Genomic DNA, 19,455 nt, shown 5'->3' with positions numbered 1-19,455 from the left:
ACTAACAGCAGATGAGCACATACTGTAAAGAAACACTAACAATGTGAGGGTGATATTGGTTTCAGCATGATGCATGCCACTATATATATTGCACGTATTATATAATGAATATAATCTAGTTGAATGAATATATTAACTATGGATTGGATTCTTTTCTATCCACATGACATCAGAACCTTCTCTCTCTTCCCTGGAGTGCAGGTTTTCTGCCTGGGTCAGTGTGCCATGGCATGCAGAGAGTTGTGCTGGCACTTACCGCCTCTCAGAGGGCACAGCTCCGGCCTGGGCAGAGAGGCTGCTGCCAGTCACTGCAGAGCTCCAATAGCAGGGGGGCATGGTCCCCAGCCTGCCCACGGAGGAGTGCCTAGCCCCAGTGACAGCTCAGCCCTGCCCACGTTGCTATTAGAGGGAAATACAGAACTTCCACTGTTGCACCAAGAAAAGGCAGGGTCTTCTCCTGGTTTCCCTGCAATTGTGCAGCCTGGATCTAGCTGTCAGCTCCTCCAGACCCCTGCCATGGGTAAGTGGCTCCTCTCCATGCCCTGTGCCCACTGGTGACCTCATTAGCAGAGGCGGCTCACCCTGCCCACGGGTAACCCATTCACTGCCGGCGAGGTGAGTACCAGCTCTGCCGCCTGTCACTAACCCCAGTTGGCATGCATCTGTCCACAGAACCTGCCTTTGGAGAAGTGAACCAGCTAGGAGGGGTGTTTGTGAATGGAAGACCCTTGCCCAATGCCATCAGACTGAGGATTGTGGAGCTGGCCCAGCTGGGCATCCGGCCTTGTGACATCAGCAGGCAGCTGCGGGTTTCCCATGGATGTGTCAGCAAGATTCTGGCTCGGTACAATGAGACTGGATCCATCCTGCCAGGAGCCATTGGGGGCAGCAAACCGCGAGTGACCACCCCGACTGTGGTGAAACACATCAGGACCTACAAACAGAGAGACCCTGGGATCTTTGCCTGGGAAATCAGGGACAGGCTGCTGGCTGATGGGGTGTGCGACAAATACAATGTGCCCTCAGTCAGCTCCATCAGCCGGATCCTCCGAAACAAAATTGGAAACTTGTCCCAGCAGAGTCACTACGAGTCCCATAAGCAGCACCACCACCACCCCACAGCCGCCTCTGCCCTGCAGTACAACCACATCTACTCCTACCCCAACCCCATGGCTGCAGGGGCCAAGGTGCCCACCCCGCCTGGCATGCACTCCATCCCCAGCAGCATGGCCATGCCCAGGACCTGGCCCTCATCACATTCTGTTACGGACATACTTGGGATTAGATCGATCACAGATCAAGGTAAGAGATCCCTGGGTCCAACTGGATCAGTGACATAATCAATAGTATTGGCTATTAAACCCATGAAATGACTGGAATCAGAATTCTCCAAGTCGGGCACAAACAGCATCCAACTTTACAGCTGATGAAACCCAACGATTACACCTCTTCTAGCTCGGAACCAGAAACAGACAAGATCTAATTATACTATTTAATCTATAAAATCACATTTTAAAAATAATAACATAATCTTCACAAATTAAACCTTCTTTGTCACAGACACCTAGAAAATAATCCGATTAGTTTCCATTCCCTTAGCAACGTATCTCCCATTCCTTATATGCTATTAATATCTGTAATTAGTAACTGTCCTCTAGTCATCACTGCACCTGCAATTTATCTCTCTGCCACCCATCAAACATTTTGCTCTTTCTCATTAGTAGCATTTGCAGGAGGTAGACATTATTTGTGGAGCCCGAATGCTCCAGCAGCAGATTTTGATGAATTCTTTTCAAATGTCGCATGCAGACACATATGTCGCAGCGTGTCGGGATGGCAGCTGCGGCTTCTGTGCAGTGCAGCTTCTCCATCTAATACTTGTAGACACGCTGAGAAAACTGTATACAACAGAGATCAGGTCTAATAGAGATGAAGGGTGAAGAAGTGCAGTCTCCCAAGCTTTCACTTTTTCGGGCAGGCCTGTGTCATCAGCTCAATGCCTGCTGGAAATTAGGGGAAAAAAAGTTTCACTTCTCTAGTTTGTGCAATCAGACTAAATTTACCCAGACAGGAAGTTCAAATGTCAGATAATTGGTTTCATTCTGAGCCCAGAGTACAACCTCTGGGCATAGTGTGCACAGGAGGAGAGCCCTTCACCTAGAGACTCATTTTCTGCTTATTTCCCTGCATATGATGGACTATTAGGATCTATCTCCCTTCCTGCGACTTTTCTTGGTGCCACAGTAAAGGCCCAACTATACCAGTGCTGGACTCCAACCAGTCCAGTCCCATCAACAGCTAATGAGACCAAGTGCTTTCTCCCCTTCCCACAGACTGCCCCAGAAATATACACACATTACCATTTCCTGAATTGGCCTAACATTGGAGAATTAGATTACAAATTGGGAATGTTTGGAGATCCCTCTAATGGTTTCCTCTCTTATTAACACCACATTGGCAGTCAGGCCTCCAAGGGAACTGTCTGGAGTTGTTCCTCTATGTCTCAGATTTTTGGGGAAAGGATTCCTGAGCTATGTACAAGGGGTCCTGCTCTACACTGCTCAGGCCATTAACCTTGTTCTTTTGTGAGCAAATTGCTAATTTAGTGGGGAGAGCATTGCCTCTGACACAGGGACAGCACTTTCTAGTAGGAAAGTGTGAACTGGTTATTAATGAGGCAGGGGAGAAAGGTCCCCTAAGCAGAGTTTGTTACTATTATTATTATTATTATTATTATTATTATTATTTATATTGAACAGATATCTGGATAGCTTAGAAGAGTCTATGTCTATAGAATCAGATGAAAATAAGTAATAATAATTATATTATTATAATTATTATTATTTATATTGAACAGACATCTGGATAGTTTAGAAGAGTCTATGTCTATAGAATCAGATGAAAATAAGTAATAATAATAATTATATTATTATAATAATAATTATTATTATTATTATTTATATTGAACAGATATCTGGATAGCTTAGAAGAGTCTATGTCTATAGAATCAGATGAAAATAAGTAATAATAATTATTATATTATTATAATAATTATTATTTATATTGAACAGACATCTGGATAGTTTAGAAGAGTCTATGTCTATAGAATCAGATGAAAATAAGTAATAATAATAATCATTATATTATTATAATAATTATTATTATTTATATTGAACAGATATCTGGATAGTTTAGAAGAGTCTATGTCTATAGAATCAGATGAAAATAAGCAATAATATTATATTATTATAATAATTATTATTATTTATATTGAACAGACATCTGGATAGTTTAGAAGAGTCTAAGTCTATAGAATCAGATGAAAATAAGTAATAATAATAATCATTATATTACTATAATAATTATTATTTATATTGAACAGATATCTGGATAGTTTAGAAGAGTCTATGTCTATAGAATCAGATGAAAATAAGCAATAATAATATATTATTATAATAATTATTATTATTTATATTGAACAGATATCTGGATAACTTAGAAGAGTATGTCTATAGAATCAGATGAAAAGGATCAGGAAATACATAAATGGGTTAATGCAGCAGGCTGTGAATGAGTGCAGAAAAATGTATGATTAATAAAAAAAAAGCAATATAAATAACAAAAATATAATAAACATTAGCATGTAACATATATATAATGTAGTTAGGATTTGTATATTATATTATGTTAATGCATTTCATAACATGATTAAAATAGAACAAAAGATAAATAATCTATAATATCAAATATAATAAAAAAAATTAAAAAAATCTATAGTGATAACTTATGGTAGGGATAATGCCACATTTAATGTATATTGCAACATATCTCCTCAGCCCCTCAATGATAATCTGCCTCTGATCAGATCCTTATAGCATAGGGTTATTCCTCTCTCATCCCTGCAGGTCTGTATAAGGTGGGCACAGTATACACTGAGGACAGGGGGCTCATCACCATGCTGGATCCTTCCTTCTGTACAGTCCGGACTGACAGATCTTCCAGCTTTCACTACATTGTGAGAATGAATCTGGAAAGTTTTTTTTTTCTTCCCCTCACTGTAATATAAACATTTCTGACAAATTCTGGAATGCTAAGCATTTTCCATATTTAATCCTTTCTTCAAACACAGGCCGCACTTTATTTTCCCCAAATTCTTGGGGCTGCAGACTAGATTTTTGCTTGTAGAAAAATCCCATTTCCTTACAAGATGGGAATAAATGAATGGTGTGCTGGAACTCCAGGCAGTGATTAATGAGCCCTGGGATTAATGGCTGCGGCTAATCACTGCATTTTCCCTCCATGACATGATGGGGTTTTTCTATTGCAGTTTTCAGCCACATTTTGGTTTACACTGAAAACACAGTAACTTCCATTTTATTTGCACCTATGAATTTCACACATCTGGGAGCACAGCCTGCAGAGAGCCAAGACCCCCACTCAGCACAAGATTGGGATAACCTGATTCCAGGGCCTGGGGTTAGATGGGAGAAGGGGCAAAGCTGCTGGATACCAAGAGCACAGACATGGCCTACCAAATGTAGTCTGCACTGCCTCCAAATTGCCAAAGATTTACAGTATTCACAGCAATTACATTCAGAAAAACTACATCTAACAAGAGGGAAAGAGAGAAATTAGAGGTAGATCCTAGATGTGAGACAGACAGATGGATGATACATTACAGATGGAGGGAGGCAAAAACCAGAGATATTAAAGTGGAGTGTGTGTATGTATATATACATATATATAGAATTTCATACATACAAATACATATGAAAAATATCTCATAATGTGTATGTGTGTATGTATATATATATAGTGCATATCTGTGTGTGTATGTATTTATAAAGAGAACGATGTGTGTGTACTTTCAAAAATTTATATTTACATATACAATTTATAGCGTGCATATATGTATAAATGTCTGTATATATATATATTCTCTGTTTATAATGTGTGTGTGTATATATATATATATAGTGAGTGATTTCTAATGTCGTTCTCATCTCTATCTTGAGAATATTTTTGGTGTATCTGTATATCCAGATTTTGTGTTTTCAGTGTATTTAGGAGATCTGTTGTGTTTTCTGGCATTTTCCTGTGCAGTCCTCTCTTCAGTCCTCTCTGCTGTCTCTCCCCCTTTCCTTATATATACTGTATGATGTGGAGGCAGTGATGGCCCTGGTACAGTCAGTGACTGATGCTCCTGTGCCCGCAGTCAGTGACACTTCTCCATACCACAGTCCCAAGATTGAGGAATGGAGCAGCCTGAGCAGGAATGGCTTCCAGTCTACACAGCACATGATCAATGGCCTGGAGAAAGGCTCCCTGGAGCAGGAGGTGAAGTACAGCCAGGTAGGTACCGGAGATTTGGGTGTGTGGTCGGTAGGGTCGGGGGATCGGTCATGAATGAGCTGCAGCTGTCGGGTCACACAGCTGTGGAATAGCGTTCTAATATTTCATGTAATTGTCTGCTCCATGAATATGTATTTCTACACTGCACATTGGGGCAATGTTCGATAAAGCACAAGTCAGATCTGAAATTCTTCCATCCTAGATCCTAAAGATCGTTATTGGTTTATTATTGTACTTTGTTCTAAGTTTTGTATTTTTCCTACTTTATTTTCCTAAACATCGCTTATTATCGAGCTTGATCTAGTAAATCCAGCCGGGAATTCAGAAGGGACTAATAACAGTTACAAAGAAAAAATATATATATATATATATATATATACATATAAAGAGAAAAGTGTCCATAGAACTGTCCCAGGTCTCTGAGCACTGGTTGGCAGAGGACCCCGCTCGTGCTGCAGGGACTGTGACCGGCTGAACAGCACCAGCCTGGCTCTGGGTTCTGCCCAAGACACTACAGCACAGCATCCAATTCTGGGGATGGGGGGCAGGTTTTTGTTTTTGCAATTAAAACCATGCTGCTACTTTCTAATTGAGCAAATTTGAGCAGAATGCTCGGGAACTAACAGTGTGTATATTATTAGTAGCACAGAGGGGAAGGGTTGTCAGCATCACTAGCTCAGAGACAGAAACACCCAGCCAAGATCTACTGGGTATGGACACAACATGTTTCAAAAAATTATAATCATAAAAAAATTATATATACACATATCTATATTTATTGTTTATATATGTAGCTTTATACCTAGATATAGTGCATGTGCTATAGTGTGTGTGATATACATATATATATACTGCTCAAAAAGATAAAGGGAACACTAAATAATACATTGTATTGTTTAGTGTTCCCTTTATTTTCTTGAGCCGTATATATTCCCTTTATTTTTTGAGCAGTGTATATATATATATATATATATATATATATACACAGTATATATACACACACACACACACACACACATATGTAGACATATAAATAAATGCCTACAATTATAATCCCTGCAATTTGGGATATATATATATATATATACACTGTTCAAAAAATAAAGGGAGCACATCTTAATACATTGTGTCGGTTAAGTGTTCCCTTTAATTATTTGAGCAGTGTATATATATATATATATATATATATATATAATATGTGTCTGACGCCTATGTATTTAAGCCAAATTGCATGGATTATAATTGTAGGCGTTTATTTATATGTCTACATATGTATGTATGTGTATATATATATATATACACACACCATCACACATACCATACTTAGAGCCAGACTACATATATAGTATTAGGCTATGTTCACATGTGTTTTTGCAGTATTTTGCTGCATTTTACAGTACCAGCAAAGTCTATGGGATTTCAGAAATCTCATGCCCACATATTTTTATTTTCCTGACTAATTCGGAAAACAGCTATGTTATTACAAACAACTGCAGCATGCAATTTCTTTCAGAGTTTTATTTTCTGCATATTTGCAGTGTTTTTTATATTTTTTTTTCCCACCCTTTAGAAACAATTGGTAAGTACAAAAACACAGCAATAACCGCATACATTTTTTTTTTGGGGGGGGGGGACACTAAACTTTATCAGCATGCACAAGAGACTACAAAAAGTCAGAAAAAAAAAGCAGCAAAACCTGCTTTATTTTGTAGCAACTTCAAGCAGGTTTTTCCTGCAGAAAAAAACAAACCGCACTGTGTGAACAGAGCCTTAGTGTGTATGTGTGCATATACAGTATGTAAATATATATACTTACAAATTGTATCTATAAATGTGTGTGCAAAATGTGAACTATGTATATACTGTATATGTAATATATATACATATATAACATGGGGTGTAAAATATATGCAGTGGTGGCTCTGATGCAGGAGAATCGTCTATGTAATATCTGGTGTGATATGAATATTATTCGGACATAATTGATCCATAGAAGACGATAAAACCCTGAATCTATATTTCTATTTGATGTTATGGTATATGGGTCTTTCTAGTTTTCTGGGTAGTTTCTGGAATCCTTATTAATAATGTGTCTCATATGTTACATAGACATAGTATGATTTTAGCATGGTTGGTGGGCTTGTCTGTTTAGCTTCAGTGCTTGGCCTTATTCTCTATAGAGATGGGCTCTATGTGAATATTTCTTTCTGTCGTGTGCGATATTTCTCTAAGATCTCTGATATCTATTTGTAGACAAGTCTAGATTTCTAAAAGCCTGAGTCTTTCTTGCTTTGTGAGTGTATATACAAATACCCAGAGAGATATTTCTATTATTTTAAAGCCCCTTATATTTGTTTTATGATCAGATATTAATATTTAGGTCACCTGGAATCATTTGAGCTATTTTCTCCCAAATAATAAAAAATATCCCCCAAAAAAGTAATATATACAATATATATATTTGATAGATTTGTCTGCAGATAGATCCACATTGATGCCATATGGTTCACTGCAGAAGGAAAAACTCCACATAAGAGAGTGCGAACATCTTGTGAAGTTACAACCTACATTCAGTGTTCACTAACTTTTGGAAATGCCTCACTTTTTAGTTTTCTCACTTTTTAGTTTCCTTGCACCAACGTGGAGTTACAGGGTGTTTTCTTCTCTATTTATGGCTAAAGCTAAATTCCAAATTTGTGAACACCAGGGCATTGTGTTCAGGTGACCCTGGGAGTTATGGGATATTTCTGATGGCAGAATGGACACAACATGTTGTCTGTTTCTAAGGGCGACCGAGAGAATTTTAAAAGCGTTGTTAGACATTAATGGGGGGGAAAATGGGACCAGTGCAGGAAAATGAAGCTATTGTTGCTCAAAGAAACCAGAGTTTATTTTCACTGAGTACATTGATTTTAACGGTTTTAACACATTGGAAACATTGTGTATAAATGATTAGAAAATGGAAAATCTGAACCCATCTGGTCAGTTCACACAGGTAACGCGTCATCTCCTAATAATAACACATTACCCCTATACGAATGATCAAACTGGAAGCAATTTCCATCCAGCTCGATGCCCGTCTTCTGGCGTGTCTAACAATCCCAGCATTTCCAGCTCATTTTATCCTATAAAAAGTAATGTTTTTTTTGTTCTTCTTCACATGATGCCCCCAATTCCCACCGATCTTCAGATGCAGCTGTAACAAAGCTGAATATACCATAAACATAAGTTGTGAGTGATACTGTGTATAGGCATGCAGTAACAATAATCTGAAAGACCCAGCACCCATTCCTGCAGTCACTTCCATCCAATCCTTAAATGAAGCTCTATATATCTTCTGTTCATAGTTTGGGAGATTTGTTGGGATGAATAGAAGGCGTAGGGTCACAGTAGAGAACACCTTGGGCTAACAATCAGAGGATGTGAACCTTGGATGTCTCAATGCATGTAGGAACATTTTTCCCACTCTACTATAAGGACAAGATGTATAAAGAGGGAAGAGGGGCATCCCTTATATGTAAAAAGAGGGAAGCGGGGCATCCCTTATTATTTTGCATTGCTTATATAGCGTCATTAATTCCACAGAACTTTACATTCATTATCATCACTGCCCTGATGGGGCTCAGAACCTAGATTCCCTATCAGTATGTCTCTGGAGCTTAGGTTGAAACCCACACAAACACGGGGAGAAGATTCAAACTCCTTGAAGATGTTTACTTTGGTGGGATTTTAAGGCTGGAGTGCTTAATCAATGAGCCACCGTGCTTGTTCCATTATGGTGCTGGGTAATGCCAACAGGACAGAAGGGCCTGGTGCTTGGCTGCCTTTCTCACCCCCCTTTTCATTATCCTTGTGCTGATTTCTTGCTACTTTGTTTTGATGGAATTGAAGGTATAGATGGGAGTACGTAATCCAGTAGTAAAAGGAATAAGATCAACCTTCATTGGCATTTCTTTCTTCAAGCGCGTCCGGTGGCATCATAGTCTGTTTCATACACCGTAGATCAGTGACTGGACATCCTGTAGTGTTCTCTTTTTAGGACAGAACAATCCTTTCCCCCCATGATATAGATATAATCTATATCTCTGCATGTGTGTGTGTTTTGAAGGACATTGGTTACCATGTATCTCACCTATTGTGAGATTTTCTGCCATCTTTAATAATAATAATAATAATAATAATAATAATAAATTTTATTTCTATAGCGCCAACATATTCCGCAGCGCTTTACATTAATAATAATAATTATATTTCTATAGCGCCAACATATTCCGCATTTGCACACAAACTCCCATACCCACAATCCGTATAATTATGCCAAAAAGCACATTTGTAAACAAATCGCCAAGGAAATAAGGCTATTCTTTATTAATATCAAATACACTAAAAACATAAATAAACATGAAAGTATCTAAATATAAACATGAAAGTATCTAAAGGTATATTTGCATTTTTATATTTGGATTTGTTCCCTTTTAGGGGACGTTTTTTTCTGCACATTTTCCGCAGCGTATTTGGTGTCTAAAATTTTCAGTCTATTGATTTATGAGATCCCATTCACACACCTGTTCTTTTTTTTTTCTGCGTGTAGTGTATTGCCAATACACAGCATGTCAATCCTTTCAGCGGTTTTTTCACCCATTTCCCGTCACCACTATGGTTTTTGGGACAGAATAAAAATGCTGCAAAAATGCCATGTGTGAACATCCACTTAGGATCTTATACACAGCGACTCCCTTATATTAGGTCACAGACCGCCTGCAGATCACTTGACCACCATACATAATATAGCAGGCAGGGCACAAAGCGTCGCGGTCTCAGAGATCGTTCATACAGCTGTGAGAACATACTATTTTTTTTTTCTGCAAACTAAACAGCAGTGGGGCAGAGCTAGTAATGAGGACATACATATTCTACAGGTGGCAAGAAAAGGCATCGACAGACAAGTCATCGACCGTCGCCTCACGTAACATAGGTATGCAGAACTGCTCTTCTTGTGATAAGAAGGGTCCCAGCAGGATCCTGTGGGTAGATGATAAATTGTAATTGTAGAACAAAGTCATTTAGCATGGAAACACAGGATTGGGCATGTTGAAATGTGATATGATCTGTCAGGGCCCTTAAAGTGTAGGGGTGATTGGACAGCTTTACATTCAGGGCTACGTTTCCTATATAGGGAACATTTTTAGGAGCGTACCTAAATAAACGCATCTTAATTACGTCGTCAACAGATTGGTAAATGGACCGTTGATCATCAGTGTTTTGGATCTGATTTTCATCAGCGTTTAATCAGTTTTTACCATCACTGAAAAAAAGACAAAAAACTGCAAAGCTTCTTCTCTCCAATCTGACGTTAACCACAGATTTTCCCGGGCTCATAGACCTGTATCTGTAACATTACTGCATGACTTAGATCACAAATGGACGTGTCTCTGATATTTTTCGCTCCACAAAAAAAAACACTGACATGTGAACAGCCTCATAGACTGTAATGGGTACGTGCTATAGCTGTGGAAATCACAGATCGGACACAGATGTGACTCATGGGCGCCGGGGTGAGGCCTAAGGCTCAGTTCACTTGTTCGGACATTACATTTGTCTGGGCCTAACACTTAGCAGACAAGCAGAATGAATCTGTTGCATCAGTCATGGAAACACAAGAAGAGACTCCATTGATTATTATGGGGATCATCTGGGTCCTACTTGCAGGACTTTTTTTTTCCATTCTAAAAACTTCAAACTAAATAAACCCCATAATAATGAACGGGTTCCTGCTGCCGTTTGCATAACGGATGCAATGGATCAATTATTCCATTTGTCTGTTAAGATGGAAGAGACAAATAGAAAGTCCAAATGGACAGGTGGTCTTAGCCAAAGGGGTTGTCCAGTCTGCAATCACTCTGTGACTGCTGAACTATATGTTCCCGTGCAGGTAGCTGGTCATGTGCCAAATACTCCGCTTCGCAATGTTCTAAGGCTTCTTTCACACATCCGGCTTTGTGTCTATGGCGCCGTGCGGCAAAAAGCCGTAGGGGCGGATCCGGGATGTGCCGGAGACACCGGATGCCTGTGTGGCCGGATACGGTGGCGTCCACATTTAAAAGAACAGTGCGAGACTCAGAGTCTCCGCGCATGCGCTCTGAGAAAAACCGGTCCGGCGCTGTCAAAAAACGTTGCAGTGAACGTTTTTTGCAGACGCCGGACGGCTACTTTTTGCCGTATCCGGCAAAAACCAGATGCGCCGCATACCCATCCGGCACGGTGCGGCGACAATACAACTCTATGGGACAAAACTGGATCCAGTACCCGATCCAGTTGTTCCAAATTTCGCCGCATCGTGCCGGATTCAAAAAGCCGGATGTGTGAAAGCAGCCTAAGAGAGGAAAGTCTAGTCCACACGTGACCACAAGTTTGCAAATTCCAAATATATATGATCACAATGCCGCCCACCTGCCCAGGGAATACAGGGGAATCATGACTGTGTGCATTGTGACTGCAAACTTTTCGTCCTACACTGGACAACCCCATTAATGATGTACTTTTTTTTTTCTATTTGATGTCACTTCTGCATTACTGCTGTAGCCCAGTTTGGTTCTGATTTTTGGAAGAGTTAATCCTCAGACCGTTCTGCTTGCAGACACCTAGGAGAGATTGATTTCCGCTTGGCATATTATTGGGGTGAAGGGTTTTCAGATTTCACAATTTAATTAGCAGCAAATTAATAGAAGACATTTGACAATACAAACTTTTATCATATTTGACTATTTAGTACAGTAGTGAAGCAACTGGTGGTTCGGACTGGCCACAGGAGAGGGAGAAAATCCTCCCGTCGGCCCCTGTGAAGGCGTGCTAATGAGCAGTGCTATTACACTTGATTCACAATTTGAAGAAAAAGGTATAATCTAATAATTCATTAAACAAGCTAGCCAAATTCATATTACATAGAAGCAAAAGTAAATTTGTGGACTGGGGTCAGGTTATTTTTGCATGTAGCTGAAAAGTGGGCCCCATAAATCAATGTTACTTGTGGGCCTTTGCCAACCCAGTCCAAAACTGTATATATAATATACATACACATCTATATGTATATATACATATACACGTTACATATGTGCACATATGTATTGTATATGCATGTTAGGATGTATGTATATGTGAATGACTAAAAAATAAGATTATATATAGAGAGTGGAAGTGTGTCCCATTACTTTTTTCATGGAGTGTCGCCTTTTTAAATTAATTTTGATATCTTTTTCTGTATGTATGAATGTATAATATATATATATATATATATATAGATATATATATACACTGAGAGTGAGATTTGAAAGCGGCACTAGGAAACAGTTATAATAACCGGGTACCAAACCTTCCAGGCATAGACCAGTCCTCAAGATAATTAAAAAGAGAAAATTTATGTTTTAATAGCTCATTGGGGCTTAACGATTTTTCGGGTCTACCGAGAACATTTTTCAAGTTGGGCTATTAAAACACAATTATCTATTTTTGCCTAAATGGTGTGCTGTCTTCTTTTTTTTAACTAAAATATCTATCTATCTACCTAAAAACTTCCTTCTCACCCCTCAATGGGGTGGTCTTTTTTAGTCCTTTCTGATTCTCGGGTCTTTTACCAGAGGCCTGGGAGTTTGAGTGTTGTGAGCAGGATCTTAGTTGTTCCCAGCATTGCGCTTTTCTGGATAGCTCAGATGTTGCTCCTGGGATCTGTTGTGGCCATTTTCCCAACTTAGGGGGTCACTGCTCCAAGTGCTCCTATCACCACTGGAATCACTGTTGCCTTCACCTTCCACATCTCCAGTTCTCCTTTGAGGCCCAGGTATTTCTCCAGCTTCTCAAAAAGAGAAGACACACTCTTCCACTCTCTATTTTATATACAATCTTATATTTTAGTCATTCACATACCTGTTCATTCTAGGTTTAGGAGACCAGTGGGTGGTCCTGATCACTGACTGACCGCTATCTCGCAACATGCTCGTACACTAAATCTTGCGAATCATATTTTACTATTCTATTGAAATTATCTTAGTGGAATAGCTCTTCCCCTAAATGCATCTGGAAGCGAAGGATTGCTACTGACATGAAGCCAGCAGGGATTAGGAATTACTGGCCGGTGGCAGGATATGTATAGCTTCAAGCACTTGGTTGATCAAAATATTGAATAAATGATTCTGGCGCCCTACTCCTGCAAGTCCCAGACCCAGGACATAGGGCTTATATCACAGAATTTTACCCACTTGTTGATCAACGGGGCTGGAGGGCATAATGTGTGTCAGGGTGCAGGTCCCCCTGCTTTCATTAGCACAGAAGCAATGCTCAATTGGCAAAACAGTGAGTCGTAGACATCTAGGGAGAGCGCTCGGTAGTCATAGACACGTGTATTGACTTCTAAGCTCACAGACCATTATGTTGAACATCCTTGTGTTGCTCCTAGCAAACCCTTCTGAAGCCATCCTGACGTGTGAGTCTCTGCCTCTTCACAATTAGAGCATTGGGCTGCGTTCAGGCGCTGCACCCATTGAATATCGTCAGATAGGCATGGCGAAAATAAACAATGTATGGCTGAAAGACGTCAATGTAACAAAGTGGAATCTTATAAATACATATATACTGCAAGCATGTGGTTAGCTACGTGATCTGGTCCATGTAGGATATATTATACTGGACATATCGATTGCTGGCCCTTCCCCTATATATACAATATCTATGGTAACTTTTAGATATTCATTACTTTTTATTCTAATTATATAATTAGTATTTACTTTGATAAAAATAAATTCTTGTCCGTCCATATAAACATCCGCTATAGTAATATTTTAAGACTGTAACATGTTTAGATCAGTTTTACGCAAGTTTCACACATTAATTTTTTTTTTCCAGTTTGCGGGATCCATTTTTGGTCAGTGTGTCAGTTTTTCAGTCCTTATTGCATCTATTTTTTCCCGTTTCTCCTACCCATTAAAAGTAAAATACGTTCAGCCAAGGGATGACGTCCATGTAATGTCTTATTTTTCATGGGGAAAAGCGAAGCAAAGTAGGACATGTATGTGTGAGTTGTTATGTGTTCATGATCTGCCCAGAAAAATAACGGATAACACACGTACCAAGAGAACCAATTTTGGAAACCGGCCTTAGGGTATGTGCACACGTTGCGAATTAGTCTGTGGATTTTTCCCCGCGGAATCTGCAGAATCTGTAGGTCAAAATGCCTGTGTTTTACCTGCAGATTTACTGCAGATTTCTAGTGGATTTAGTGCGGATTTCGCTTGTGTTTTTACACCTGTGGATTCCTATAATGGAATAGGTGTAAAAATGCTGCGGAATCCACACAAAGAATTGACATGCTGCAGAAAATAAACTGCTGCGTTTCCGCGTGTAATTTTCCGCAGCATGTGCACAGCGGTTTATGTTTTCCATAGTATAACATTGTACTGTATATCCCTTGAAAAACTGCTGCGGATCCGCAGGGCCAAATCTGCTGCGGATCCACAGGGCCAAATCTGCTGCGGATCCACAGGGCCAAATCTGCTGCGGATCCACAGGGTCAAATCTGCTGCGGATCCGCAGACGAATCCGCAACGTGTGCACATACCCTTACAGTGTTAGCTGTTTTTGCTGCTGCATAGTTTAGTTTTAACAATATGATTTTCTGCAATTTATCAGCTTTGTTGGTTTGTGTCTATATTGGGACTTGTACACCACTGTTGTTACGTGGATCGGTGAAATGACTTTCCATAGGGTGTCATGTACCAGAATTTTAACTCTTAAAATGGTAAGCTTGACATCTTAAACTGTTCGCGGAATCAAAAGTATTCCCCTAGCCGTATGATAGCATGTAAGCTACTGATAGCCGTGGTCCAACCACTGGGGCCCCCAGTGCTCCTTTAACATTGGGCTCTGAAAAAAAGAGGACCCCAGCTCTACAGAGTCACGTCTTGAATGGAGCAGAGATGAATGCACTCAACCTCCACCCTATTCACTGTCTATGGGACTGCTGGAAATGGTGAACTGCTTTACTCTCCTTTCTCTGGCTCCTATACCCAATGAATGAAGTGGAGGTCAACCACGCGCACCTCAGCTCCACTCATGATGGGGGTCTGAGAGATTGGTCCCCACGATCACTAGTAAGTTATCCTATGGCTAGGGAATACATATTAATTCTGAGAATAACACATTCAGGTTACTTACTTTTGTAGAACATTCCAAAATAAGTTGTTACTATGTAAAAATAAAAGAATTCCTATTACAGCTAGCATATATAATGAGTGTAGTGTAGTGTTCTAGACACTTTCACCTTGTTCGATAAGGTAGTAAGGCGTAAGGCAGATGGAAAAGGCGCTCGCCAATTTTCCAATTTTACACCAAATTATTGGTGCAGAGAAAAACAACCAAAAGGTGCTGTGAAAGTGGCCAAAAGTATTAAAGGATTCACCAAACAAATCCAACATGGGCCGCTGTGTGCTGTTTGGTGGCTTTCAGACTGTTACTCTACTTTTATATTGTCTAAAAAGTAGAAGGGATTAGTAAAACAAGGCCATTATTTTTAATTAAAGACAAGGACTTGTTATCTCTTACTCTAATAAAATGAAAAAATGAGATCTAATCTATTCAGGATTCTAATTAAAATTTATAATATTCAGCCAGGTCTGCACATTGCAGATTTACTGCTTATTTTAATGGTACTCTCTGTGCCAAAAATCTAAATCCCATTACTAGGCAGCAGATTTGAGGGCCTGCTATGGGAATACAATCCACAGCATATTCCCAGTCTGGTGGATTTTGTCCATACAGTACAAATAATGACTACAACAAAATCTGTATGGAAAACAAGGTGAATTTTGCCGTTTTGTCCATGAACTGGGTCTCATCTGCCCAATTCTTGAGTAAGACTATTTGGTAAATTTTTGGTTAGGACTAAAATAATAATTTACATTGTTATATTATTATCAATTAGATGCCTTTTACACTAACTTTTGATCATACAATGGAGTTATGTGTTTAGATCTTATTTTTTTTTTTAGTTAAATACTTAACTCTTCCCAAAAAATCATATAACAACATACGAATTCCATATGGTATAGAAACATTTATGGTGCTATTGAATACGGTGTTAGCACATGTCGCTCTTTACAGCTTCAACGGAGGAGCAAAAAGTTGCAAAGTTTGCAACAAAATCTTGAGCAGAGTTGCTCATCGAAAAGAGGTTAACGCCGATACTTTATTAAATGGTCACCAAGATGCTGAATGGGTACATGTGCAATTAGCCAACAGTCTACTGTGTATGGGGGGCACCCGACTCTTCAGACAAATGATGTCAGGGGAGATTAGGGTCAGGCAGCGTGAATTAACTCCTTAAGGATGCAACCAATTTTAATTTTTACCCTCCTTTTCCAAGGAGCCATAACTTTTTATTTTTCAGTCCAACATATCCTTGTTTTTAATGAGACGAGTTGTCGTTTTAATTGAGACCATTCATTGCACCATGTAATGTGCTTGGAAACGTGAAGAAATATCAAATGAGGAGAAAGTCTGGGGAAAAAAAAAGCAATTCCCCACAGTATTTGAGTTTTTATTTTGGGCATTATTTGTCTGGTAAATACAATTTGGGAACAAAATGTTTTTTTTCTTTTTTTAAAAGTATTTCAGTGGCTTTAAAAAATATTCTATATTTGTTTGAAACAAAAATGGTTTGTGTCCCCATTTTTTGGAGCTTGTAACTTTTTGTTGTCGAGGATGGAGCTGTGTGAGAGCTTTTTTTAGCGCACCAAGTGGTAGATTTAATTGTTATTGTGTTGGGATATATACTACATATTCACAGTTTTTCATTTTTCATCTGTGGTTTAACCCCTTCATGACATGCGCCGTTCATTTAGGTCGTGTCTCTCCCGTTGATGTGGGCTCCGATGCAGAGTCCACATCTTTCCCGACACATGTTAGCTGTTTTGAACAGCTGACATGTACCCCTAACAGCAGCTGGTGGAATCGCGATCCATCCACAGCTATAACCTGTTAAAGGCTGCTGTCAATCAGGCAGCGACATTTAATGTGATCGCGCCGGAAGTGCGTCAGTAATCCCGCTCATTGGTGACCCCGTAACATGACCGCGGGTCACCGATAAGTCGGTATGACAACCAGAGATCTCCAGCAGACCTTTATGGTTGTTATAGACAGATTGCTGTGAGCGCCATCCAGTGGTCGACGCTCATAGCAAAGTGAGCATTTCTGCAACACAGAGGCAATCTGATCATCGCCTGGGTGTAGCAGAGGCAATCGGGTTATGGCAGCTTCTAGTCTCCCATGGAGACTATTGAAGCAAGGGAAAAGTAAAAAAAAAAATACGTATTAAAATAATAAAAAACATATAAAAGTTCAAATCACGCCCCATTCAAAATAAAACAATTAAAAAAATAAAATATACACAAATTAGGTTTCATTGCATTCAGAATTGCCTGATCTCTCAAGCTATAAAAATAATTAATCCAATCGATAAACGGCGTAGCAAAAAAACAGTAAAACCGCCAGAATTAAATTTTTTTTGGTCACCGCAACATTGCATTAAAATATATGATAACGGGCGATCAAAAGATTGTATCTACACCAAAATGGTTACTAATAAAAACGTCTGCTCGGCAAGCAAAAAACAAGTCTTCACCCAGCTACAGATCACGAAAAATGAAAACGCTATGGGTCTCAGAAAATGACGCTTTTTTTTTTTAAAACAAACTTTGGATTTTTTTTCACAACCTGGTGTATTTATTAGTTAATAATCACCTCCGAACCACATAAATCCCATGGCTGCAGGATTAGTCCACACACTCGTTGTGGTTTGCAGCCATGGAGACACATAGCTATGCATAGGAGCTGTAGACATAGAATGATGAATTTGAAATTAAAATTACTTTCAAAGTTGCTTCATTTCAATTTTTTTTTTATATATTTTAATCACTTTTCTATCTAGTATTTAGCAGTACATCAGGTACAGGTGTATGATCATAGTGCCTCTATTTAACCAATTAAATAGTCCCTATCAATTGTCCTCAGTTGTGGATTGCTAAAGACCCCTGTTTGTCACCTTCATTTTTGTAATTCTCATGAAGCTCTTCCAACTGGGCTTCATAGGAGATAGTGATTTTTACTATATACTGCAATCCAGAAATAATGCAAGATATTGTATAAGTGATTAAAAGATTTTGTCCTAAACTGAATAAAAAGATATATTTTTTCATATTTTTAACAATATTAAAAAGGAAAATAAATATATTTGGTAAAAAAAACACACACATTTGGCATCGCTACATCCATAAGATTCCGAGCTATCACAATATATACGGTAATTAACGAATATGGTAATTGGTATTAAAAAAAAATAAAAACTGGCAGAAATAACATTTTTTGGTTACTGCAATAAAAAGTGATCAAAATGTTTAATGCACCCAAAATGATACAAATAAAAAGTACACCTCAACGTGCAGAAATCAAGCTGGAGTACTCGTAAGAAAAAAAAAAAAGATTTGTGTTGATATTTTCTAAATTCAGATTTTTTTTTTGTTAACCACTAGAATCTAAAACTATACAAGTTTTTCATTGTCTTAATTGTACAGACCTGAAGGATCATATCGCCAGGTCATTTTTACATTTGTCAGAATGTTTTGGGGTTTTTTCAGTCATCGACGTGGAATTTTTTTTTCTTGGTTACCATTATCTTATGTTAGATGAATAGTGTCATTCTAAACTACAACTTGTCCCGCAAAAAAAAAAGCCCTTTAGCCGAGTCCATAGAAAAGCCGCAATAGAGGGGTGTCGTAAAAGTGTACGCACCCTTTAACTTTAGTTTTTAAAGCAGTTTACGTGGGAACAGGAATATTGATTTTTATCATTTAATTTCTACAGTGATCCCGGCAAATGGATTTACTAGTCTATGACTATTCTACATGTGAAAATGAGCAGAAATAAGCATACCAACCATTAAGTGCTCAGACTGCCCCGGCAGATAGGCTTCCCACACGAACACTGACTAGGATAATGGTCTGCAGGAAACGTTATATCACAGCCATAATGAGTCAATGATTCCCTACATTTGGCTGCTAC

At 38.9% G+C, this 19,455-nt stretch overlaps 1 protein-coding gene across 1 annotated transcript in view; it reads left to right on the top strand.

Annotated features, from left to right (window-relative positions):
* Positions 1–656: 656 nt before the first annotated feature.
* PAX9 (paired box 9) overlaps positions 657–19,455 on the top strand; it is a 34,862-nt gene continuing 16,063 nt past the window's right edge. Inside the window, exons 1-2 of the mRNA XM_073554132.1 lie at positions 657–1,302; positions 5,216–5,352. Coding sequence (XP_073410233.1) covers positions 657–1,302; positions 5,216–5,352 — 783 coding nt within the window. The remainder of the gene's footprint in view (positions 1,303–5,215; positions 5,353–19,455) is intronic.

The sequence above is a fragment of the Dendrobates tinctorius genome, unplaced genomic scaffold, assembly GCF_039654945.1.
Source record: "Dendrobates tinctorius isolate UK_male_01 unplaced genomic scaffold, ASM3965494v1 ptg000208l, whole genome shotgun sequence".
Taxonomy (NCBI): Eukaryota; Metazoa; Chordata; class Amphibia; order Anura; family Dendrobatidae; genus Dendrobates; species Dendrobates tinctorius.
Note: the sequence above shows the minus strand (reverse complement) of the source record. Positions and strands in the feature narration are given on the sequence as shown.